Source organism: Scyliorhinus torazame, chromosome 22, assembly GCF_047496885.1.
Source record: "Scyliorhinus torazame isolate Kashiwa2021f chromosome 22, sScyTor2.1, whole genome shotgun sequence".
NCBI classification, from domain to species: Eukaryota; Metazoa; Chordata; class Chondrichthyes; order Carcharhiniformes; family Scyliorhinidae; genus Scyliorhinus; species Scyliorhinus torazame.
The window spans coordinates 31,037,711-31,056,881 of NC_092728.1; the positions used below are offsets into that span (position 1 = coordinate 31,037,711).

At 60.4% G+C, this 19,171-nt stretch overlaps 1 protein-coding gene across 2 annotated transcripts in view; it reads left to right on the forward strand.

Moving 5' to 3' along the window:
• Positions 1-19,171, forward strand: part of LOC140398988 (microphthalmia-associated transcription factor-like) — an 89,793-nt gene that overhangs the window by 22,030 nt on the left and 48,592 nt on the right. The window contains exons 2-3 of one of the 2 annotated variants that reach the window (XM_072488017.1): positions 10,388-10,444; positions 13,067-13,142. In XM_072488017.1, coding sequence (XP_072344118.1) covers positions 10,388-10,444; positions 13,067-13,142 — 133 coding nt within the window. The remainder of the gene's footprint in view (positions 1-10,387; positions 10,445-13,066; positions 13,143-19,171) is intronic. The other variant, XM_072488018.1, reaches the window with a different exon arrangement.

A 19,171-nucleotide genomic window follows, 5' to 3' on the forward strand; every position in this document is an offset into this window, starting at 1 on the left:
CTCCGGCCCACCCCCTCTCCGCCCCCCCCTCCCGTCTCCGGCCCCCCCCCGTCTCCGGCCCCCCCCCGTCTCCGGCCCCCCCCGTCTCCGGCCCCCCCCGTCTCCGGCCCCCCCCGTCTCCGGCCCCCCTGTCCTCGGCCCCCCTCTCCGGCCCGCCCCTCTCCGCCCCCCCCCATCTCCGCCCCCCCCATCTCCGCCCCCCCCCTCTCCGCCCCCCCCCCTCCGGCCCCCCCCCTCCGGCCCCCCCTCTCCGGCCCCCCCCTCTCCGGCCCCCCCCCTCTCCGGGCCCCCCCTCTCCGGCCCCCCCTCTCCGGCCCCCCTCTCTGCATCCCCCCTCTCTGCATCCCCTCTCTCTGCATCCCCCCTCTCTGCACCCTCCTCTCTGCACCCTCCTCTCTGCACCCTCCTCTCTGCACCCCCCTTTCTGCACCCCCCTCTCTGCACCCCCCTCTCTGCACCCCCCTCTCTGCACCCCCCTCTCTGCACCCTCCCTCTGCACCCCCGCCTTCCTGCACCCCCCTCTCTGCACCCGCTCCACTCTGCACCTCCTCCTCTCTGCCCCCCTCTCTCTGCCCCACTCTGCCCCCTCTCTCTGCCCCCCTCTTGTCTGCACCCCCTCCTCCCTGCACCCCTCTCTGCACGCCCTCCTCCCTGCACCTCCTCTCTGCACCCCCTCCTCCCTTCACCCCCTCTGCCCCCCTCTCTGCACCTCCTCCTCTCTGCCCCCCCCTCTCTGCCACCCCCCTCTCTGCCCCCCTCTCTGCCCCACCCCTCCGGCCCCCACCTCTCTGCACCCCCCCTCTCTGCACCCCCCCTCTCCGGGCCCCCCCTCTCCGGCCCCCCCCTCTCCAGCCCCCCTCCCCCATCTCCGGCCCCTCTCCGGCCCCCCTCTCCGGCCCCCCTCTCCGGCCCCCCCCCTCTCCGGCCCCCCCCTCTCTGCACCCCCCTCTCTGCACCCCCTCTCTGCACCCCCCTCTCTGCACCCCCCTCTCTGCACCCCCCTCTCTGCACCCCCCTCTCTGCACCCCCCTCTCTGCACCCCCCTCTCTGCACCCCCCTCTCTGCACCCCCCTCTCTGCACCCCCCTCTCTGCACCCCCCTCTCTGCACCCCCCTCTCTGCACCCCCCTCTCTGCACCCCCTCTCTGCACCCCCCTCTCTGCACCCCCCTCTCTGCACCCCCCTCTCTGCACCCCCTCTCTGCACCCCCCTCTCTGCACCCCCCTCTCTGCACCCCCCTCACTGCACCCCCCTCTCTGCACCCCCCTCTCTGCACCCCCTCTCTGCACCCCCCTCTCTGCACCCCCCTCTCTGCACCCCCCTCTCTGTTCCCTCCTCACTGCCCTCCCCCTCTCTGCACCCTCCCACCCTGCCCCCCCTCTCTGCACCCCCTCTGTACCCCCCTCTCTGCCCCTTCGCTGCATCCCCCGCTCTCTGCCCCCCTCTCTGCCCCCCCCCTGCGGCCCCCCCCTCTCCACACCCCCCTCTCTGCACCCCCCCTCTCTGCACCCCCCCCTCTCTGCACCCCCCCCCCTCTCTGCACCCTCCCCTCTCTGCACCCCCACCTCTCCGCCCCCCCCTCTCCGGCACCCCCCTCTCCGGCACCCCCCTCTCCGGCCCCCCCCCCTCTCCGGCACCCTCCCTCTCCGGCCCCCCCCCCTCCGGTCCCCCCCCCCCCTCCGGTCCCCCCCCCCCCCTCTCCGGTCCCCTCCCTCTCCGGCCCCCCCTCTCCGGCCCCCCCCCTCTCTGCACCCCCTTCTCTGCACCCCCTCTCTCTGCCCCCCTCTCTCTGCCCCCCTCTCTCTGCCCCCCTCCTCTCTGCCCCCCTCCTCTCTGCCCCCCTCCTCTGTGCCCCTCCTCCTCTGTGCCCCTCCTCCTCTGTGCCCCTCCTCCTCTCTGCCCCTCCTCCTCTCTGCCCCTCCTCCTCTCTGCCCCTCCTCCTCTCTGCCCCTCCTCCTCTCTGCCCCTCCTCCTCTCTGCACCCCCTCCTCTCTGCACCCCCTCCTCTCTGCACCCCCTCCTCTCTGCACGCCCTCCTCCCTGCACCCCCTCTCTGCACCTCCTCCTCTTTGCATCCCCTCCTCTCTGCACCCCCTCCTCTCTGCACCCCCTCCTCTCTGCACCCCCTCCTCTCTGCACCCCCTCCTCTCTGCACCCCCTCCTCTCTGCACCCCCTCCTCTCTGCACCCCCTCCTCTCTTCCCCCTCCTCTCTGCACCCCCTCCTCTCTGCACCCCCTCCTCTCTTCCCCCTCCTCTCTGCACCCCCTCCTCTCTGAGCCCCCTCCTCCCTGCACCCCCTCCTCCCTGCACCCCCTCCTCTCTGCACCCCCTCCTCCCTGCACCCCCTCCTCCCTGCACCCCCTCTCTGCACCTCCTCTCTGCACCTCCTCTCTGCATCCCTTCCTCTCGGCATCCCTTCCTCTCGGCACCCCCTCCACTCTGCACCCTCTCCTCTCTGAACCCCCTCCTCTCTGCACCCCCTCTCTGCACCCCATCCTCCCTGCACCCCCTCTCTGCACGCCCTCCTCCCTGCACCCCCTCCCTGCACCCCTTCCTCCGTGCACCCCCTCCTCCCTGCAACCCTACTCCCTGCACCCCCTCCTCCCTGCACCCCCCTGCCCCCCTCTCTGCACCGTCCCCACTCTGCACCTCCTCCTCTCTGCACCCCCCTCTCTGCAACCCCCCTCTGTTCACCCCCTCCTCTCTGCACCCCCTCCTCACTCCCCTCCCCCTCTCTGCACCCTACCAATCTGCACTCTCCCACTCTGCACCCCCTCTCTGCCCCCCCTCTCTGCACCCCCTCTGTACCTCCCTCTCTGCCCCCTTGCTGCATCCCCCGCCCTCTGCCCCCCCCCCATTTCCCCCCCTCTCCGGCCCCCCCCTCTCCGCCCCCCCCACCTCTCCACCCCCCCCCCCTCTCCACACCCCCCCCTCTCCACACCCCCCCCTCTCCACACCCCCCCCTCTCCGCACCACCCCCCTCTCCGCACCCCCCCTCTCCGCACCACCCCCCTCTCCGCACCCCCCCTCTCTGCACCCCCCCTCTCTGCACCCCCCCTCTCCGGCCCCCCCCCCCGTCTCCGGCCCCCCGTCTCCGGCCCCCCCCCCCATCTCCGGCCCCCCCGTCTCCGGCCCCCCCGTCTCCGGCCCCCCCTCTCCGGCCCCCCCTCTCCGGCCCCCCTCTCCGGCCCCCCCCCTCTCCGGCCCCCCCCCTCTCCGGCCCCCCCCTCTCCGGCCCCCCCCTCTCCGGCCCCCCCCTCTCCGGCCCCCCCCTCTCCGGCCCCCCCCTCTCCGGCCCCCCCCTCTCCGGCCCCCCCCTCTCCGGCCCCCCCCTCTCCGGCCCGCCCCTCTCTGCACCCCCCTCTCTGCATCCCCCCTCTCTGCATCCCCCCTCTCTGCACCCACCCTCTCTGCACCCACCCTCTCTGCACCCACCCTCTCTGCACCCACCCTCTCTGCACCCACCCTCTCTGCACCCACCCTCTCTGCACCCACCCTCTCTGCACCCACCCTCTCTGCACCCACCCTCTCTGCACCCCCCTCTCTGCACCTTCCCCTCTCTGCCCCCCTCTCTGCACCTTCTCCTCTCTGCCCCCCCTCTCTGCACCCCCTCTGTACCCCCCTCTCTACCCCCCTCTCTGCCCCCCCTCTGTACCCCCCTCTCTGCCCCCTTGCTGCATCCCCCGCTCTCTGACCCCCTCTCTGCCCCCCCCCATTTGCCCCCCCCTCCGGCCCCCCCCTCCGGCCCCCCCTCTCCGCCCCCCCCTCTCCGCCCCCCCTCTCCGCACCCCCCTCTCCGCCTCCCCTCTCCGCACCCCCCTCTCTGCACTCCCCCTCTCCGGCCCCCCCCTCTCCGGCCCCCCCCTCTCCGGCCCCCCCCTCTCCGGCCCACCCCCTCTCCGCCCCCCCCTCCCGTCTCCGGCCCCCCCCCCGTCTCCGGCCCCCCCCCGTCTCCGGCCCCCCCCGTCTCCGGCCCCCCCCCGTCTCCGGCCCCCCCCCGTCTCCGGCCCCCCCCGTCTCCGGCCCCCCCTGTCCTCGGCCCCCCTCTCCGGCCCGCCCCTCTCCGCCCCCCCCCATCTCCGCCCCCCCCCCTCTCCTCCCCCCCCCCCCCTCCGGCCCCCCCCCTCCGGCCCCCCCTCTCCGGCCCCCCCCTCTCCGGCCCCCCCCTCTCCGGCCCCCCCCTCTCCGGCCCCCCCTCTCCGGCCCCCCTCTCTGCATCCCCCCTCTCTGCATCCCCCCTCTCTGCACCCTCCTCTCTGCACCCTCCTCTCTGCACCCTCCTCTCTGCACCCTCCTCTCTGCACCCTCCTCTCTGCACCCCCCTCTCTGCACCCCCCTCTCTGCACCCCCCTCTCTGCACCTCCCTCTCTGCACCCCCCTCTCTGCACCCTCCCTCTGCACCCCCGCCTTCCTGCACCCCCCTCTCTGCACCCGCTCCACTCTGCACCTCCTCCTCTCTGCCCCCCTCTCTCTGCCCCACTCTGCCCCCTCTCTCTGCCCCCCTCTTGTCTGCACCCCCTCCTCCCTGCACCCCTCTCTGCACGCCCTCCTCCCTGCACCTCCTCTCTGCACCCCCTCCTCCCTTCACCCCCTCTGCCCCCCTCTCTGCACCTTCTCCTCTCTGCCCCCCCTCTCTGCCACCCCCCTCTCTGCCCCACCCCTCCGGCCCCCACCTCTCTGCACCCCCCCTCTCTGCACCCCCCCTCTCCGGGCCCCCCCTCTCCAGCCCCCCCCTCTCCAGCCCCCCTCCCCCATCTCCGGCCCCCCCGCCCCTCTCCGGCCCCCCTCTCCGGCCCCCCTCTCCGGCCCCCCCCTCTCCGGCCCCCCCCTCTCCGCCCCCCCCCCCCTCTCCGGCCCACCCCTCTCCGGCCCACCCCTCTCCGGCCCACCCCTCTCCGGCCCACCCCTCTCCGGCCCACCCCTCTCTGCACCCCACCTCTCTGCACCCGCTCCACTCTGCACCTCCTCCTCTCTGCCCCCCTCTCTCTGCCCCCCTCTCTCTGCCCTTCTCTCTGCCCCCTCTCTCTGCCCCCCTCCTCTCTGCCCCTCCTCCTCTCTGCCCCTCCTCCTCTCTGCCCCTCCTCCTCTCTACCCCTCCTCCTCTACCCCTCCTCCTCTACCCCTCCTCCTCTCTACCCCTCCTCCTCTCTACCCCTCCTCCTCTCTGCACCCCCTACTCTCTGCACCCTCTCCTCTCTGCACCCCCTCCTCTCTGCACCCCCTCCTCTCTGCACCCCCTCCTCTCTGCACCCCCTCCTCTCTGCACCCCCTCCTCTCTGCACCCCCTCCTCTCTGCACCCCCTCCTCTCTGCACCCCCTCCTCTCTGCACCCCCTCCTCTCTGCACCCCCTCCTCTCTGCACCCCCTCCTCTCTGCACCCCCTCCTCTCTGCACCCCCTCCTCTCTGCACCCCCTCCTCTCTGCACCCCCTCCTCTCTGCACCCCCTCCTCTCTGCACCCCCTCCTCTCTGCACCCCCTCCTCTCTGCACCCCCTCCTCTCTGCACCCCCTCCTCTCTGCACCCCCTCCTCTCTGCACCCCCTCCTCTCTGCACCCCCTCCTCTCTGCACCCCCTCCTCTCTGCACCCCCTCCTCTCTGCACCCCCTCCTCTCTGCACCCCCTCCTCTCTGCACCCCCTCCTCTCTGCACCCCCTCCTCTCTGCACCCCCTCCTCTCTGCACCCCCTCCTCTCTGCACCCCCTCTGTACCCCCCTCTCTACCCCCCTCTCTGCCCCCCCTCTGTACCCCCCTCTCTGCCCCCTTGCTGCATCCCCCGCTCTCTGACCCCCTCTCTGCCCCCCCCCATTTGCCCCCCTCTCCGCCCCCCCCTCTCCGCACCCCCCTCTCCGCCCCCCCTCTCCGCACCCCCCTCTCTGCACTCCCCCTCTCCGGCCCCCCCCTCTCCGGCCCCCCCCTCTCCGGCCCCCCCCTCTCCGGCCCACCCCCTCTCCGCCCACCCCTCCCGTCTCCGGCCCCCCCCCCGTCTCCGGCCCCCCCCCCGTCTCCGGCCCCCCCCGTCTCCGCCCCCCCCCGTCTCCGGCCCCCCCCGTCTCCGGCCCCCCCCCGTCTCCGGCCCCCCCCGTCTCCGGCCCCCCCCCCCCCCCGGCCCCCCCTGTCCTCGGCCCCCCTCTCCGGCCCGCCCCTCTCCGCCCCCCCCCATCTCCGCCCCCCCCTCTCCGCCCCCCCCCCCTCCGGCCCCCCCCCTCCGGCCCCCCCTCTCCGGCCCCCCCCTCTCCGGCCCCCCCCTCTCCGGCCCCCCCCTCTCCGGCCCCCCCTCTCCGGCCCCCCTCTCTGCATCCCCCCTCTCTGCATCCCCCCTCTCTGCATCCCCCCTCTCTGCACCCTCCTCTCTGCACCCCCCTCTCTGCACCCCCCTCTCTGCACCCCCCTCTCTGCACCCCCCTCTCTGCACCCCCCTCTCTGCACCCCCCTCTCTGCACCCCCGCCTTCCTGCACCCCCCTCTCTGCACCCGCTCCACTCTGCACCTCCTCCTCTCTGCCCCCCTCTCTCTGCCCCACTCTGCCCCCTCTCTCTGCCCCCCTCTTGTCTGCACCCCCTCCTCCCTGCACCCCTCTCTGCACGCCCTCCTCCCTGCACCTCCTCTCTGCACCCCCTCCTCCCTTCACCCCCTCTGCCCCCCTCTCTGCACCTCCTCCTCTCTGCCCCCCCCTCTCTGCCACCCCCCTCTCTGCCCCCCTCTCTGCCCCACCCCTCCGGCCCCCACCTCTCTGCACCCCCCCTCTCTGCACCCCCCCTCTCTGCACCCCCCCTCTCCGGGCCCCCCCTCTCCAGCCCCCCCCTCTCCAGCCCCCCTCCCCCATCTCCGGCCCCCCCGCCCCTCTCCGGCCCCCCTCTCCGGCCCCCCTCTTCGGCCCCCCCCTCTCCGGCCCCCCCCACTCCGCCCCCCCCCTCTCCGGCCCACCCCTCTCCGGCCCACCCCTCTCTGCACCCCACCTCTCTGCACCCGCTCCACTCTGCACCTCCTCCTCTCTGCCCCCCTCTCTCTGCCCCCCTCTCTCTGCCCTTCTCTCTGCCCCCTCTCTCTGCTCCCCTCCTCTCTGCCCCTCCTCCTCTCTGCCCCTCCTCCTCTCTGCCCCTCCTCCTCTCTACCCCTCCTCCTCTACCCCTCCTCCTCTACCCCTCCTCCTCTCTACCCCTCCTCCTCTCTACCCCTCCTCCTCTCTGCACCCCCTACTCTCTGCACCCTCTCCTCTCTGCACCCCCTCCTCTCTGCACCCCCTCCTCTCTGCACCCCCTCCTCTCTGCACCCCCTCCTCTCTGCACCCCCTCCTCTCTGCACCCCCTCCTCTCTGCACCCCCTCCTCTCTGCACCCCCTCCTCTCTGCACCCCCTCCTCTCTGCACCCCCTCCTCTCTGCACCCCCTCCTCTCTGCACCCCCTCCTCTCTGCACCCCCTCCTCTCTGCACCCCCTCCTCTCTGCACCCCCTCCTCTCTGCACCCCCTCCTCTCTGCACCCCCTCCTCTCTGCACCCCCTCCTCTCTGCACCCCCTCCTCTCTGCACCCCCTCCTCTCTGCACCCCCTCCTCTCTGCACCCCCTCCTCTCTGCACCCCCTCCTCTCTGCACCCCCTCCTCTTTGCACCCCCTCTTCCCCTCTCTCCGCCCCCTCTCTGCCCCCTCTTCCCTGCACCCCCTCTCTGCCCCCCTCCTCTCTGCCCCCCTCCTCTCTTCCACCCTCCTCTCTGCCCCCTCCTCTCTGCACCCCCTCCTCTCTGCACCCCTTCCTCTCTGCACCCCCTCCTCTCTGCACCCCCTCCTCTCTGCACCCCCTCCTCTCTGCACCCCCTCCTCTCTGCACCCCCTCCTCTCTGCACCCCCTCCTCTCTGCACCCCCTCCTCTCTGCACCCCCTCCTCTCTGCACCCCCTCCTCTCTGCACCCCCTCCTCTCTGCACCCCCTCCTCTCTGCACCCCCTCCTCTCTGCACCCCCTCCTCTCTGCACCCCCTCCTCTCTGCACCCCCTCCTCTCTGCACCCCCTCCTCTCTGCACCCCCTCCTCTCTGCACCCCCTCCTCTCTGCACCCCCTCCTCTCTGCACCCCCTCCTCTCTGCACCCCCTCCTCTCTGCACCCCCTCCTCTCTGCACCCTCCTCTCTGCACCCTCTCCTCTCTGCACCCTCTCCTCTCTGCACCCTCTCCTCTCTGCACCCCCTCCTCGCTGCACCCCCTCCTCGCTGCACCCCCTCCTCGCTGCACCCCCTCCTCGCTGCACCCCCTCCTCGCTGCACCCCCTCCTCGCTGCACCCCCTCCTCGCTGCACCCCCTCCTCGCTGCACCCCCTCCTCGCTGCACCCCCTCCTCGCTGCACCCCCTCCTCGCTGCACCCCCTCCTCGCTGCACCCCCTCCTCGCTGCACCCCCTCCTCGCTGCACCCCCTCCTCGCTGCACCCCCTCCTCGCTGCACCCCCTCCTCGCTGCACCCCCTCCTCGCTGCACCCCCTCCTCGCTGCACCCCCTCCTCGCTGCACCCCCTCCTCGCTGCACCCCCTCCTCGCTGCACCCCTCCTCGCTGCACCCCCTCCTCGCTGCACCCCCTCCTCGCTGCACCCCCTCCTCGCTGCACCCCCTCCTCGCTGCACCCCCTCCTCGCTGCACCCCCTCCTCGCTCCACCCCCTCCTCGCTCCACCCCCTCCTCGCTCCACCCCCTCCTCGCTCCACCCCCTCCTCGCTGCACCCCCTCCTCGCTGCACAACCTCCTCGCTGCACAACCTCCTCTCTGTGCCCTCCTCCCCCCGTTCTGCACCACCCCCTCTACCGCCCACCTCCTTGTCCCCCATCCTGACTCAGTCTGACTGAATTGTCCCCCGTGCTGCCTGTGAATTGTCCTCTGTACTGACACAGTCTGACTGTGAATTGTCCCCCTTACTCTGTCTGACTGTGAATTGTCTCCTCTACTGACACAGTCTGATTGTTAATTGTCCCTGTGAATTGTCCCACGTGGTGGCTCGATCTGACTGTGAATTGTCCCCTTACTGACACAGTCTGACTGTGAATTGTCACCGTACTGACACAGTCTGATTGTGATTTGGCCCCCGTAGTGACACAGTCTGACTGAATTGTCCCCCGTATTTACTCAGTCTGACTGTGAATTGTCACCCGTACTGACTCAGCCTGACTTTGAATTGTCACCGTACTGACATAGTCCGACTGTGAATTGTCCCCCATACTGACTCAGTCTGACTGTGAATTGTCCCCCGTACTGACTCGGTCTGACTGTGAATTGTCCCCTGTACTGACACAGTTTGACTGTGAATTGTCCCCTGTACTTACTCAGTCTGACTGAGAATTTTCCCCCGTATTGACTCAGTCTGACTGTGAATTGTCTCCGTACTGGCATAGTCTGACTGTGAATTCTCCCCGGTACTGACACAGCCTGACTGTGAATTGTCCCCTGTACTGACATAGTCTGACTGTGAATTGTCTCCGTACTGACTCAGTCTGACTGTGGATTGTCCCCATCCTGATTCAGTCTGCCTGTGAATTGTTCCCCGTACTGACTCAGTCTGATTGTGAATTGTCCCTTGGTCCCTTGTACTGACACAGTCTGACTGTGAATTGTACCGATACTGACTCAGTTTGTCTGTGTAATGTCTCACGTACTGACTCAGTCTGACTGTGAATTGTCCCCGTACTGACTCAGTTTGACTGAATTGTCCCCTGTACTGATACAATTTGACTGTGAATTGTCCCCCTTACTTACTCAGTCTGACTGAATTGTCCCCCGTGCGGACTCGGTCTGACTGTGAATTGTCCCCGTACTGACACAGCCTGACTGTGAATTGTCCCCGTACTGACACAGTCTGATTGTGATTTGGCCCCCGTACTGACACAGTCTGACTGTGAATTGTCCCCCATATTTACTCAGTCTGACTGAGAATTGTCACCCGTACTGACTCAGCCTGACTGTGAATTGTCACCGTACTGACATAGTCCGACTGTGAATTGTCCCCCATACTGACTCAGTCTGACTGTGAATTGTCCCCCGTGCTGACTCGATCTGAATGTGAATTGTCTCCTGTACTGACACAGTTTGACTGTGAATTGTCCCCAGTACGTACTCAGTCTGACGGTGATTGCTTCCTTACATGAAACATTCTGGCTGCAATGAAGTTAAGCTGTTGTCAGTTTTTACCGGAAACTCTGTGGAATTTTTTAACTGACCATCCTGTCGCCGGCTGTGCGGAGTTATTTCCTGCCCTCCCGTCGGTTCACGATTCTAGTTTCCGGTGGGCCTGTTTCTTCATGAACATAGCTGCCTTGCTGGATCTTTTTGGACATTGTGCATTGGTGGATTAGGGAAGAGGATATGGAGAAACTGATCACCTGTTACTCACATTCTTTCTCCTTCTTGCTTCCTTACAGAAGTTGATGTTAAAGCTTTAATTAAAGAACGGCAGAAGAAGGACAGTCACAATCTCAGTACGTAGTGAACGAGGCTGCCGATCCTCTTTCAGCCTTCTGTCCACGTTTAAGTGTGAGCTCTTCCCTACCACACGCCCAGTTGCTAGGATTCGACCAGCACCAGGGTGGCCTAACCCCAAGAGGGTCGGAGTCCAAATGTGAAGAGTCCTTTTCCAGCCATTTTGGAAAGTTGAGGAAAATGGTTTTGGATTTTGGGGCTGTTGAGTATTGAGTTCCAACTTATTGATTTGAGGGGGTGAGGGGGGGGGGGGTGGCAGGGTGTTGGAAGGGTGCAGAGGAATGAAGAGAACTGGCTCTGAGAACACAGTGTGTGCTGTGGTCAGGTAGATACTACCAGCTTCCATGCTTTCTTCTGGGGAGACCTGACCATCTACCACGTCCACACAAGCTTCACTGTTTTCTGAAATTTGCATTCTTCCCTTTGCTCTCTTGTCTTCCATAGTTTCCACAAAACCATAAAATCTAGGGCAGAATTAGGCCATTCAACCCATCAGGTCTGCTCTACCATTCAATCATAGCTGGTATGTTCCTCATCCCCATTCTCCTGCCTCTCCCCATAACCCCTGATCCCATTATCTACCAGACCATCATTCAGATTCGCTTTCCCCAGAACTGTCCTGATCAAACATCTTTTTTGTTAACTTGAAACTTGAAAAATATTAAGTTGGATAAGTCCCAGGGCCTGATGGGATCTACCCCAGAATACTGAAGGAGGCAAGAGAGGAAATTGCTGAGGCTTTGACAGAAATCTTTGTCTCTTCACTGTCTTCAGGTGATGTCCCGGAAGACTGGAGAAGAGCCAATGTTGTTCCTTTGTTTACGAAGGGTAGCAAGGATAATCCAGGGAACTACAGGCCGGTGAGCCTTACGTCAGTGGTAGGGAAATTATTGTAGAGAATTCTTCGAGACAGGATCTACTCCCATTTGGAAGCAAATGGACGTAATAGCAAGAGGCAGCACGGTTTTGTGAAGGGGAGGTCGTGTCTCATTAACTTGATAAGAGTTTTTCAAGGAGGTCACAGAGATGATTGATGCAGGTAGGGCAGTGGATGTTTTCTATATAGACTTCAGTAAGGCCTTTGACAAGGTCCCTCATGGCAGACTGGTACAAAAGGTGAAGTCACACGGGATCAGAGGTGAGCTGGCAAGATGGATGCAGAACTGGCGAAGTCATAGAAGGCAGAGAGTAGCAATGGAAGGATGCTTTTCTAATTGGAGGGCTGTGACTAGTGGTGTTCCGCAGGGATCAGTGCTGGGACCTTTGCTGTTCGTAGTATATAGAAATGATTTGGAGGAAAATGTAACTGGTCTGATTAGTAAGTTTGCGGAAGACACAAAGGTTGGTGGAATTGCGGATAGCGATGAGGACTGTCAGAGGATACAGCAAGATTTAGATCGTTTGGAGACTTGGGCGGAGAGATGGCAGATGGAGTTTAATCCGGACAAATGTGAGGTAATGCATTTTGGAAGGTCTAATGCAGGTAGGGAATATACAGTGAATGGTAGAACCCTCAAAGTATTGACAGTCCGAGAGATCTAGGTGTACAGGCCCACAGGTCACTGAAAGGGGCAACGCAGGTGGAGAAGGTAGTCATGAAGGCACAAGGCATGCTTGCCTTCATTGGCCGGGGCATTGAGTATAAAAATTGGCAAGTCATGTTGCAGCTGTATAGAACCTTAGTTAGGCCACACTTAGATTATAGCGTTCAATTCTGGTTGCCACACTACCAGAAGGATGTGGAGGCTTTAGAGAGGGTGCAGAAGAGATTTACTGGGATGTTGCCTGGTATGGACGGCATCAGCTATGAGGAGAGGTTGAATAAACTCGGTTTGTTCTCACTGTAACGACTGAGGTTGAGAGGCGACAAAATTATGAGGGGCATAGACAGAGAGGATAGTCAGAGGCTTTTTTCCAGGGTAGAGGGGTCAATTACTATGGGGCATAGGTTTAAAGTGCGAGGGGCAATGTTTAGAGTAGATGTACGAGGCAAATTCTTTACACAGAGGGTAGTGGGTGCCTGGAACTCGCTGCCGGAGGAGGTGGTGGAAGCAAGGACGATAGTGACATTTAAGGGGCATCTTGACAAATACATAAATAGGATGGGAATAGAGGGATACGGACCCAGGAAATGTAGAAGATTGTAGTTTAGACGGGCAGCATGGTCGGCACGGGCTTGGAGGGCCGAAGGGCCTGTTCCTGTGCTGTACATTTCTTTGTTCTTTGTTTGTTCTTTGTGGGTGCTCCAGTTGAAAATTATACTAATCTCTGCCCCACCTTCCAAATTGTACACTTCCCTTTTGTACTGAACCACCCGCTTCAATGCCACTTCTTTTACTGCCTGATGTTAATTTTTATTTCTGTGTCCTTTGCTCATCAATGTCTTTCACACTTTCCTTACTGATGTTAGGACTTTTCGGGTCCTTTTCCATTCACTCCGATTAAATCAGTCATGCATCACATGCTTCTTCTCCAGTCTATGAGGATGTGTTATTTCAAAAGAATAATATGTTATAATTCTCAATTTCCTGTCACTAAGAGAGATCTGTCTATTTCCTGTGCAGCTTAAATCACTGTTGACTGCCTGGTGCTCACTGCCTCTCTCTGTTTCCCTCTTACAGTTGAGAGGAGACGAAGGTTCAATATCAATGATCGGATCAAAGAGCTGGGCGCCATGATACCAAAATCCAACGACCCGTAAGTTTTTTCTCAATAACTGAAGCTGCCAAGTTACTCCTCAGATGATAAATTGGGGTGATGTGGTTTGTTATTGAGCTGTTCATTTGCAGGGTCAGTTCGCTGATCCTAGCCAGGCAGTTCCACAGTTAAATACCCAGACTCGCTCAAAACTCTCCCCATCAAACACTCTCAGGACAGGTTTAACATGTGGTTAGATACAGAGCTCCATCTACACTGTCCCCATCAAACACTCCCAGGAAAGGAACAGCACGGGGTTAGATACAGAGCAAAGCTCCCTCCACACTGTCCCCATCAAACACTCCCAGGACAGGAACAGCACGGGGTTAGATACAGAGCAAAGCTCCCTCCACACTGTCCCCATCAAACACTCCCAGGACAGGTACAGCATGGGGTTAGATACAGAGCAAAGCTCACTCCACACTGTCCCCATCAAACACTCCCAGGACAGGAACAGCACAGGGTTAGATACAGAGTAAAGCTCCCTCTACACTGTCCCCATCAAACACTCCCAGAACGGGTACAGCACGGGTTTAGATACAGAGTAAAGCTCCCTCCACACTGTCCCCATCAAACACTCCCGGGACAGGTACAGCATGGGGTTAGATACAGAGTAAAGCTCCCTCAACACTGTCCCCATCAAACACTCCCAGGAAACGTACAGCACGGGGTTAGATACAGAGTAAAGCACCCTTTACACTGTCCCCATTAAACACTCCCAGGACAGTTACAGCACGGGGTTAGATACAGAGTAAAGCTCCCTCTACACTCTCCCCATCAAACACTCTCAGGACAGGTACAGCACGGGTTTAGATACCGAGTAAAGCTCCCTCCACACTGTCCCCATCAAACACTCCCGGGACAGGTACAGCACGGGGTTAGATACCGAGTAAAGCTCCCTCCACACTGTCCCCATCAAACACTCCCGGGACAGGTACAGCACGAGTTTAGATACAGAGTAAAGCTCCCTCTACACTGTCCGCATCAAACACTCCCAGGACAATTACAGCACGGGGTTAGATACAGAGTAAAGCTCCCTCGACACTGTCCCCATCAAACACACCCAGGACAGGTACAGCACGGGGTTAGATACAGAGTAAAGCACCCTTTACACTGTCCCCATTAAACACTCCCAGGACAGTTACAGCACGGGGTTGGATACAGAGTAAAGCTCCCTCGACACTGTCCCCATCAAACACTCCCAGGACAGGTACAGCACGGGGTTAGATACAGAGTAAAGCTCCCTCAACACTGTCCCCATTAAACACTCCCAGGACAGGGACAGCACAGGGTTAGATACAGAGTAAAGTTCCCTCTACACTGTCCCCATCAAACACTCCCAGGACAGGTACAGCACGGGGTTAGATACAGAGTAAAGCTCCCTCTACACTGTCCCCATCAAACACTCCCAGGAAACATACAGCACAGGGTTAGATACAGAGTAAAGCTCCCTCGACACTGTCCCCATCAAACACACCCAGGACAGGTACAGCACGGGTTTAGATACCGAGTAAAGCTCCCTCCACACTGTCCCCATCAAACACTCCCGGGACAGGTACAGCACGGGGTTAGATACCGAGTAAAGCTCCCTCCACACTGTCCCCATCAAACACTCCCGGGACAGGTACAGCACGAGTTTAGATACAGAGTAAAGCTCCCTCTACACTGTCCGCATCAAACACTCCCAGGACAATTACAGCACGGGGTTAGATACAGAGTAAAGCTCCCTCGACACTGTCCCCATCAAACACACCCAGGACAGGTACAACACGGGGTTAGATACAGAGTAAAGCACCCTTTACACTGTCCCCATTAAACACTCCCAGGACAGTTACAGCACGGGGTTGGATACAGAGTAAAGCTCCCTCGACACTGTCCCCATCAAACACTCCCAGGACAGGTACAGCACGGGGTTAGATACAGAGTAAAGCTCCCTCAACACTGTCCCCATTAAACACTCCCAGGACAGGGACAGCACAGGGTTAGATACAGAGTAAAGTTCCCTCTACACTGTCCCCATCAAACACTCCCAGGACAGATACAGCACGGGGTTAGATACAGAGTAAAGCTCCCTCTACACTGTCCCCATCAAACACTCCCAGGAAACATACAGCACAGGGTTAGATACAGAGTAAAGCTCCCTCAATACTGTCCCCATCAAACACTCCCAGGAAACATACAGCACAGGGTTAGATACAGAGTAAAGCACCTTTTACACTGTCCCCATCAAACACTCCCAGGACAGTTACAGCACGGGGTTAGATACAGAGTAAAGCTCCCTCGACACTGTCCCCATCAAACACTCTCAGGACAGGTACAGCACGGGGTTAGATACAGAGTAAAGTTCCCTCTACACTGTCCCCATCAAACACTCCCAGGACAGGTACAGCACGGGTTTAGATACAGAGTAAAGCTCCCTCGACAATGTCCCCATCAAACACTCTCAGGACAGGTGCAGCACGGGTTTAGATAAAGAGTAAATCTCCCTCCACACTGTCCCCATCAAACACTCCCGGGACAGGTACAGCACGGGGTTAGATACAGAGTAAAGCATCCTTTACACTGTCCCCATTAAACACTCCCAGGACAGTTACAGCATGGGGTTAGATACAGAGTAAAGCTCCCTCGACACTGTCCCCATCAAATACTCCCAGGACAGGTACAGCACGGGGTTAGATACAGAGTAAAGCTCCCTCTACACTGTCCCCATTAAACACTCCCAGGAGAGGGACAGCACGGGGTTAGATACAGAGTAAAGCTCCCTCGACACTGTCCCCATCAAACACTCCCAGGACAGGTACAGCACGGGGTTAGATACAGAGTAAAGCTCCCTCGACACTGTCCCCATCAAACACTCCCAGGAAACATACAGCACGGGGCTAGATACAGAGTAAAGCACCCTTTACACTGTCCCCATTAAACACTCCCAGGACAATTACAGCACGGGGTTAGATACAGAGTAAAGCTCCCTCGACACTGTCCCCATCAAACACTCCCAGGACAGGTACAGCACGGGGTTAGATACAGAGTAAAGCTCCCTCTACACTGTCCCCATTAAACACTCCCAGGACAGGGACAGCACGGGGTTAGATACAGAGTAAAGCTCCTTCGACACTGTCCCCATCAAACACTCCCAGGACAGGTACAGCACGGGGTTAGATACTGAGTAAGGCTCCCTCCACACTGTCCCCATCAAACACTCCCGGGACAGGTACAGCACGGGGTTAGATACAGAGTAAAGCTCCCTCAACACTGTCCCCATCAAACCCTCCCAGGAAACATACAGCACGGGGTTAGATACAGAGTAAAGCACCCTTTACACTATCCCCATTAAACACTCCCAGGACATTTACAGCACGGGGTTAGATACAGAGTAAAGCTCCCTCTACACTCTCCCCATCAAACACCCTCAGGACAGGTACAGCACGGGTTTAGATACAGAGTAAAGCTCCCTCCACACTGTCCCCATCAAACACTCCCGGGACAGGTACAGCACGAGTTTAGATACAGAGTAAAGCTCCCTCTACACTGTCCGCATCAAACACTCCCAGGACAATTACAGCACGGGGTTAGATACAGAGTAAAGCTCCCTCGACACTGTCCCCATCAAACACACCCGGGACAGGTACAGCACGGGGTTAGATACAGAGTAAAGCTCCCTCCACACTGTCCCCATCAAACACTCCCGGGACAGGTACAGCACGGGTTTAGAAACAGAGCAAAGCTCCCTCTACACTGTCCCCATCAAATACTCCCAGGACAGTTACAGCACGGGGTTAGATACAGAGTAAAGCTCCCTCGACACTGTCCCCATCAAATACTCTCAGGACAGGTACAGCACGGGTTTAGAGACAGAGTAAACCTCCCTCGACACTGTCCCCATCAAACACACCCGGGACAGGTACAGCATGGGGTTAGATACAGAGTAAATCTCCCTCCACACTCTCCCCATTAAACACTCTCAGGACAGGTACAGCACGGGTTTAGATACAGAGTAAAGCTCCCTCGACACTGTCCCCATCAAACACTCTCAGGACAGGTACAGCACGGGTTTAGAGACAGAGTAAAGCTCCCTCCACACTGTCCCCATCAAACACTCCCGGGACAGGTACAGCACGGGGTTAGATACAGAATAAAGCTCCCTCCACACTGTCCCCATCAAACACTCCCGGGACAGGTACAGCACGGGTTTAGAAACAGAGCAAAGCTCCCTCTACACTGTCCCCATCAAACACTCCCAGGACAGTTACAGCACGGGGTTAGATACAGAGTAAAGCTCCCTCCACACTGTCCCCATCAAACACTCCCGGGACAGGTACAGCACGGGGTTAGATACAGAGTAAAGCTCCCTCTACACTGTCCCCACCAAACACTCTCAGGACAGGTACAGCACGGGTTTAGATACAGAGTAAAGCTCCCTCGACACTGTCCCCATCAAACACTCCCAGGACACATACAGCACGGTGTTAGATACAGAGTAAAGCTGCCTCTGCACTGTCCCCATCAAACACTCCCAGGACAGGTACAGCACGGTGTTAGATACAGAGTAAAGCTCCCTCTACACTGTCCCCATCAAACACTCCCAGGACAGGTACAGCACGGGGTTAGATACAGAGTAAAGCTCCCTCTACACTGTCCCCATTAAACACTCCCAGGACAGGGACAGCACCGGGTTAGATACAGAGTAAAGCTCCCTCGACACTGTCCCCATCAAACACTCCCAGGACAGGTACAGCACGGGGTTAGATACAGAGTAAAGCTCCCTCTACACTGTCCCCATTAAACACTCCCAGGACAGGGACAGCACGGGGTTAGATACAGAGTAAAGCTCCCTCGACACTGTCCCCATCAAACACTCCTAGGACAGGTACAGCACGGGGTTAGATACAGAGTAAGGCTCCCTCCACACTGTCCCCATCAAACACTCCCAGGACACATACAGCACGGGGTTAGATACAGAGTAAAGCATCCTTTACACTGTCCCCATTAAACACTCCCAGGACAGTTACAGCACTGGGTTAGATACAGAGTAAGGCTCCCTCCACACTGTCCCCATCAAACACTCCCGGGACAGGTACAGCACGGGGTTAGATACAGAGTAAAGCTCCCTCAACACTGTCCCCATCAAACCCTCCCAGGAAACATACAGCACTGGGTTAGATACAGAGTAAAGCACCCTTTACACTATCCCCATTAAACACTCCCAGGACATTTACAGCACGGGGTTAGATACAGAGTAAAGCTCCCTCTACACTCTACCCATCAAACACTCTCAGGACAGGTACAGCACGGGTTTAGATACAGAGTAAAGCTCGCTCCACACTGTCCCCATCAAACACTCCCGGGACAGGTACAGCACGAGTTTAGATACAGAGTAAAGCTCCCTCTACACTGTCCGCATCAAACACTCCCAGGACAATTACAGCACGGGGTTAGATACAGAGTAAAGCTCCCTCGACACTGTCCCCATCAAACACTCCCGGGACAGGTACAGCACGGGTTTAGAAACAGAGCAAAGCTCCCTCTACACTGTCCCCATCAAACACTCCCAGGACAGTTACAGCACGGGGTTAGATACAGAGTAAAGCTCCCTCGACACTGTCCCCATCAAATACTCTCAGGACAGGTACAGCACGGGTTTAGAGACAGAGTAAAGCTCCCTCCACACTGTCCCCATCAAACACTCCCAGGACAGTTACAGCACGGGGTTAGATACAGAGTAAAGCTCCCTCGACACTGTCCCCATCAAATACTCTCAGGACAGGTACAGCACGAGTTTAGAGACAGAGTAAACCTCCCTCGACACTGTCCCCATCAAACACACCCGGGACAGGTACAGCATGGGGTTAGATACAGAGTAAATCTCCCTCCACACTCTCCCCATTAAACACTCTCAGGACAGGTACAGCACGGGTTTAGATACAGAGTAAAGCTCCCTCGACACTGTCCCCATCAAACACTCTCAGGACAGGTACAGCACGGGTTTAGAGACAGAGTAAAGCTCCCTCCACACTGTCCCCATCAAACAC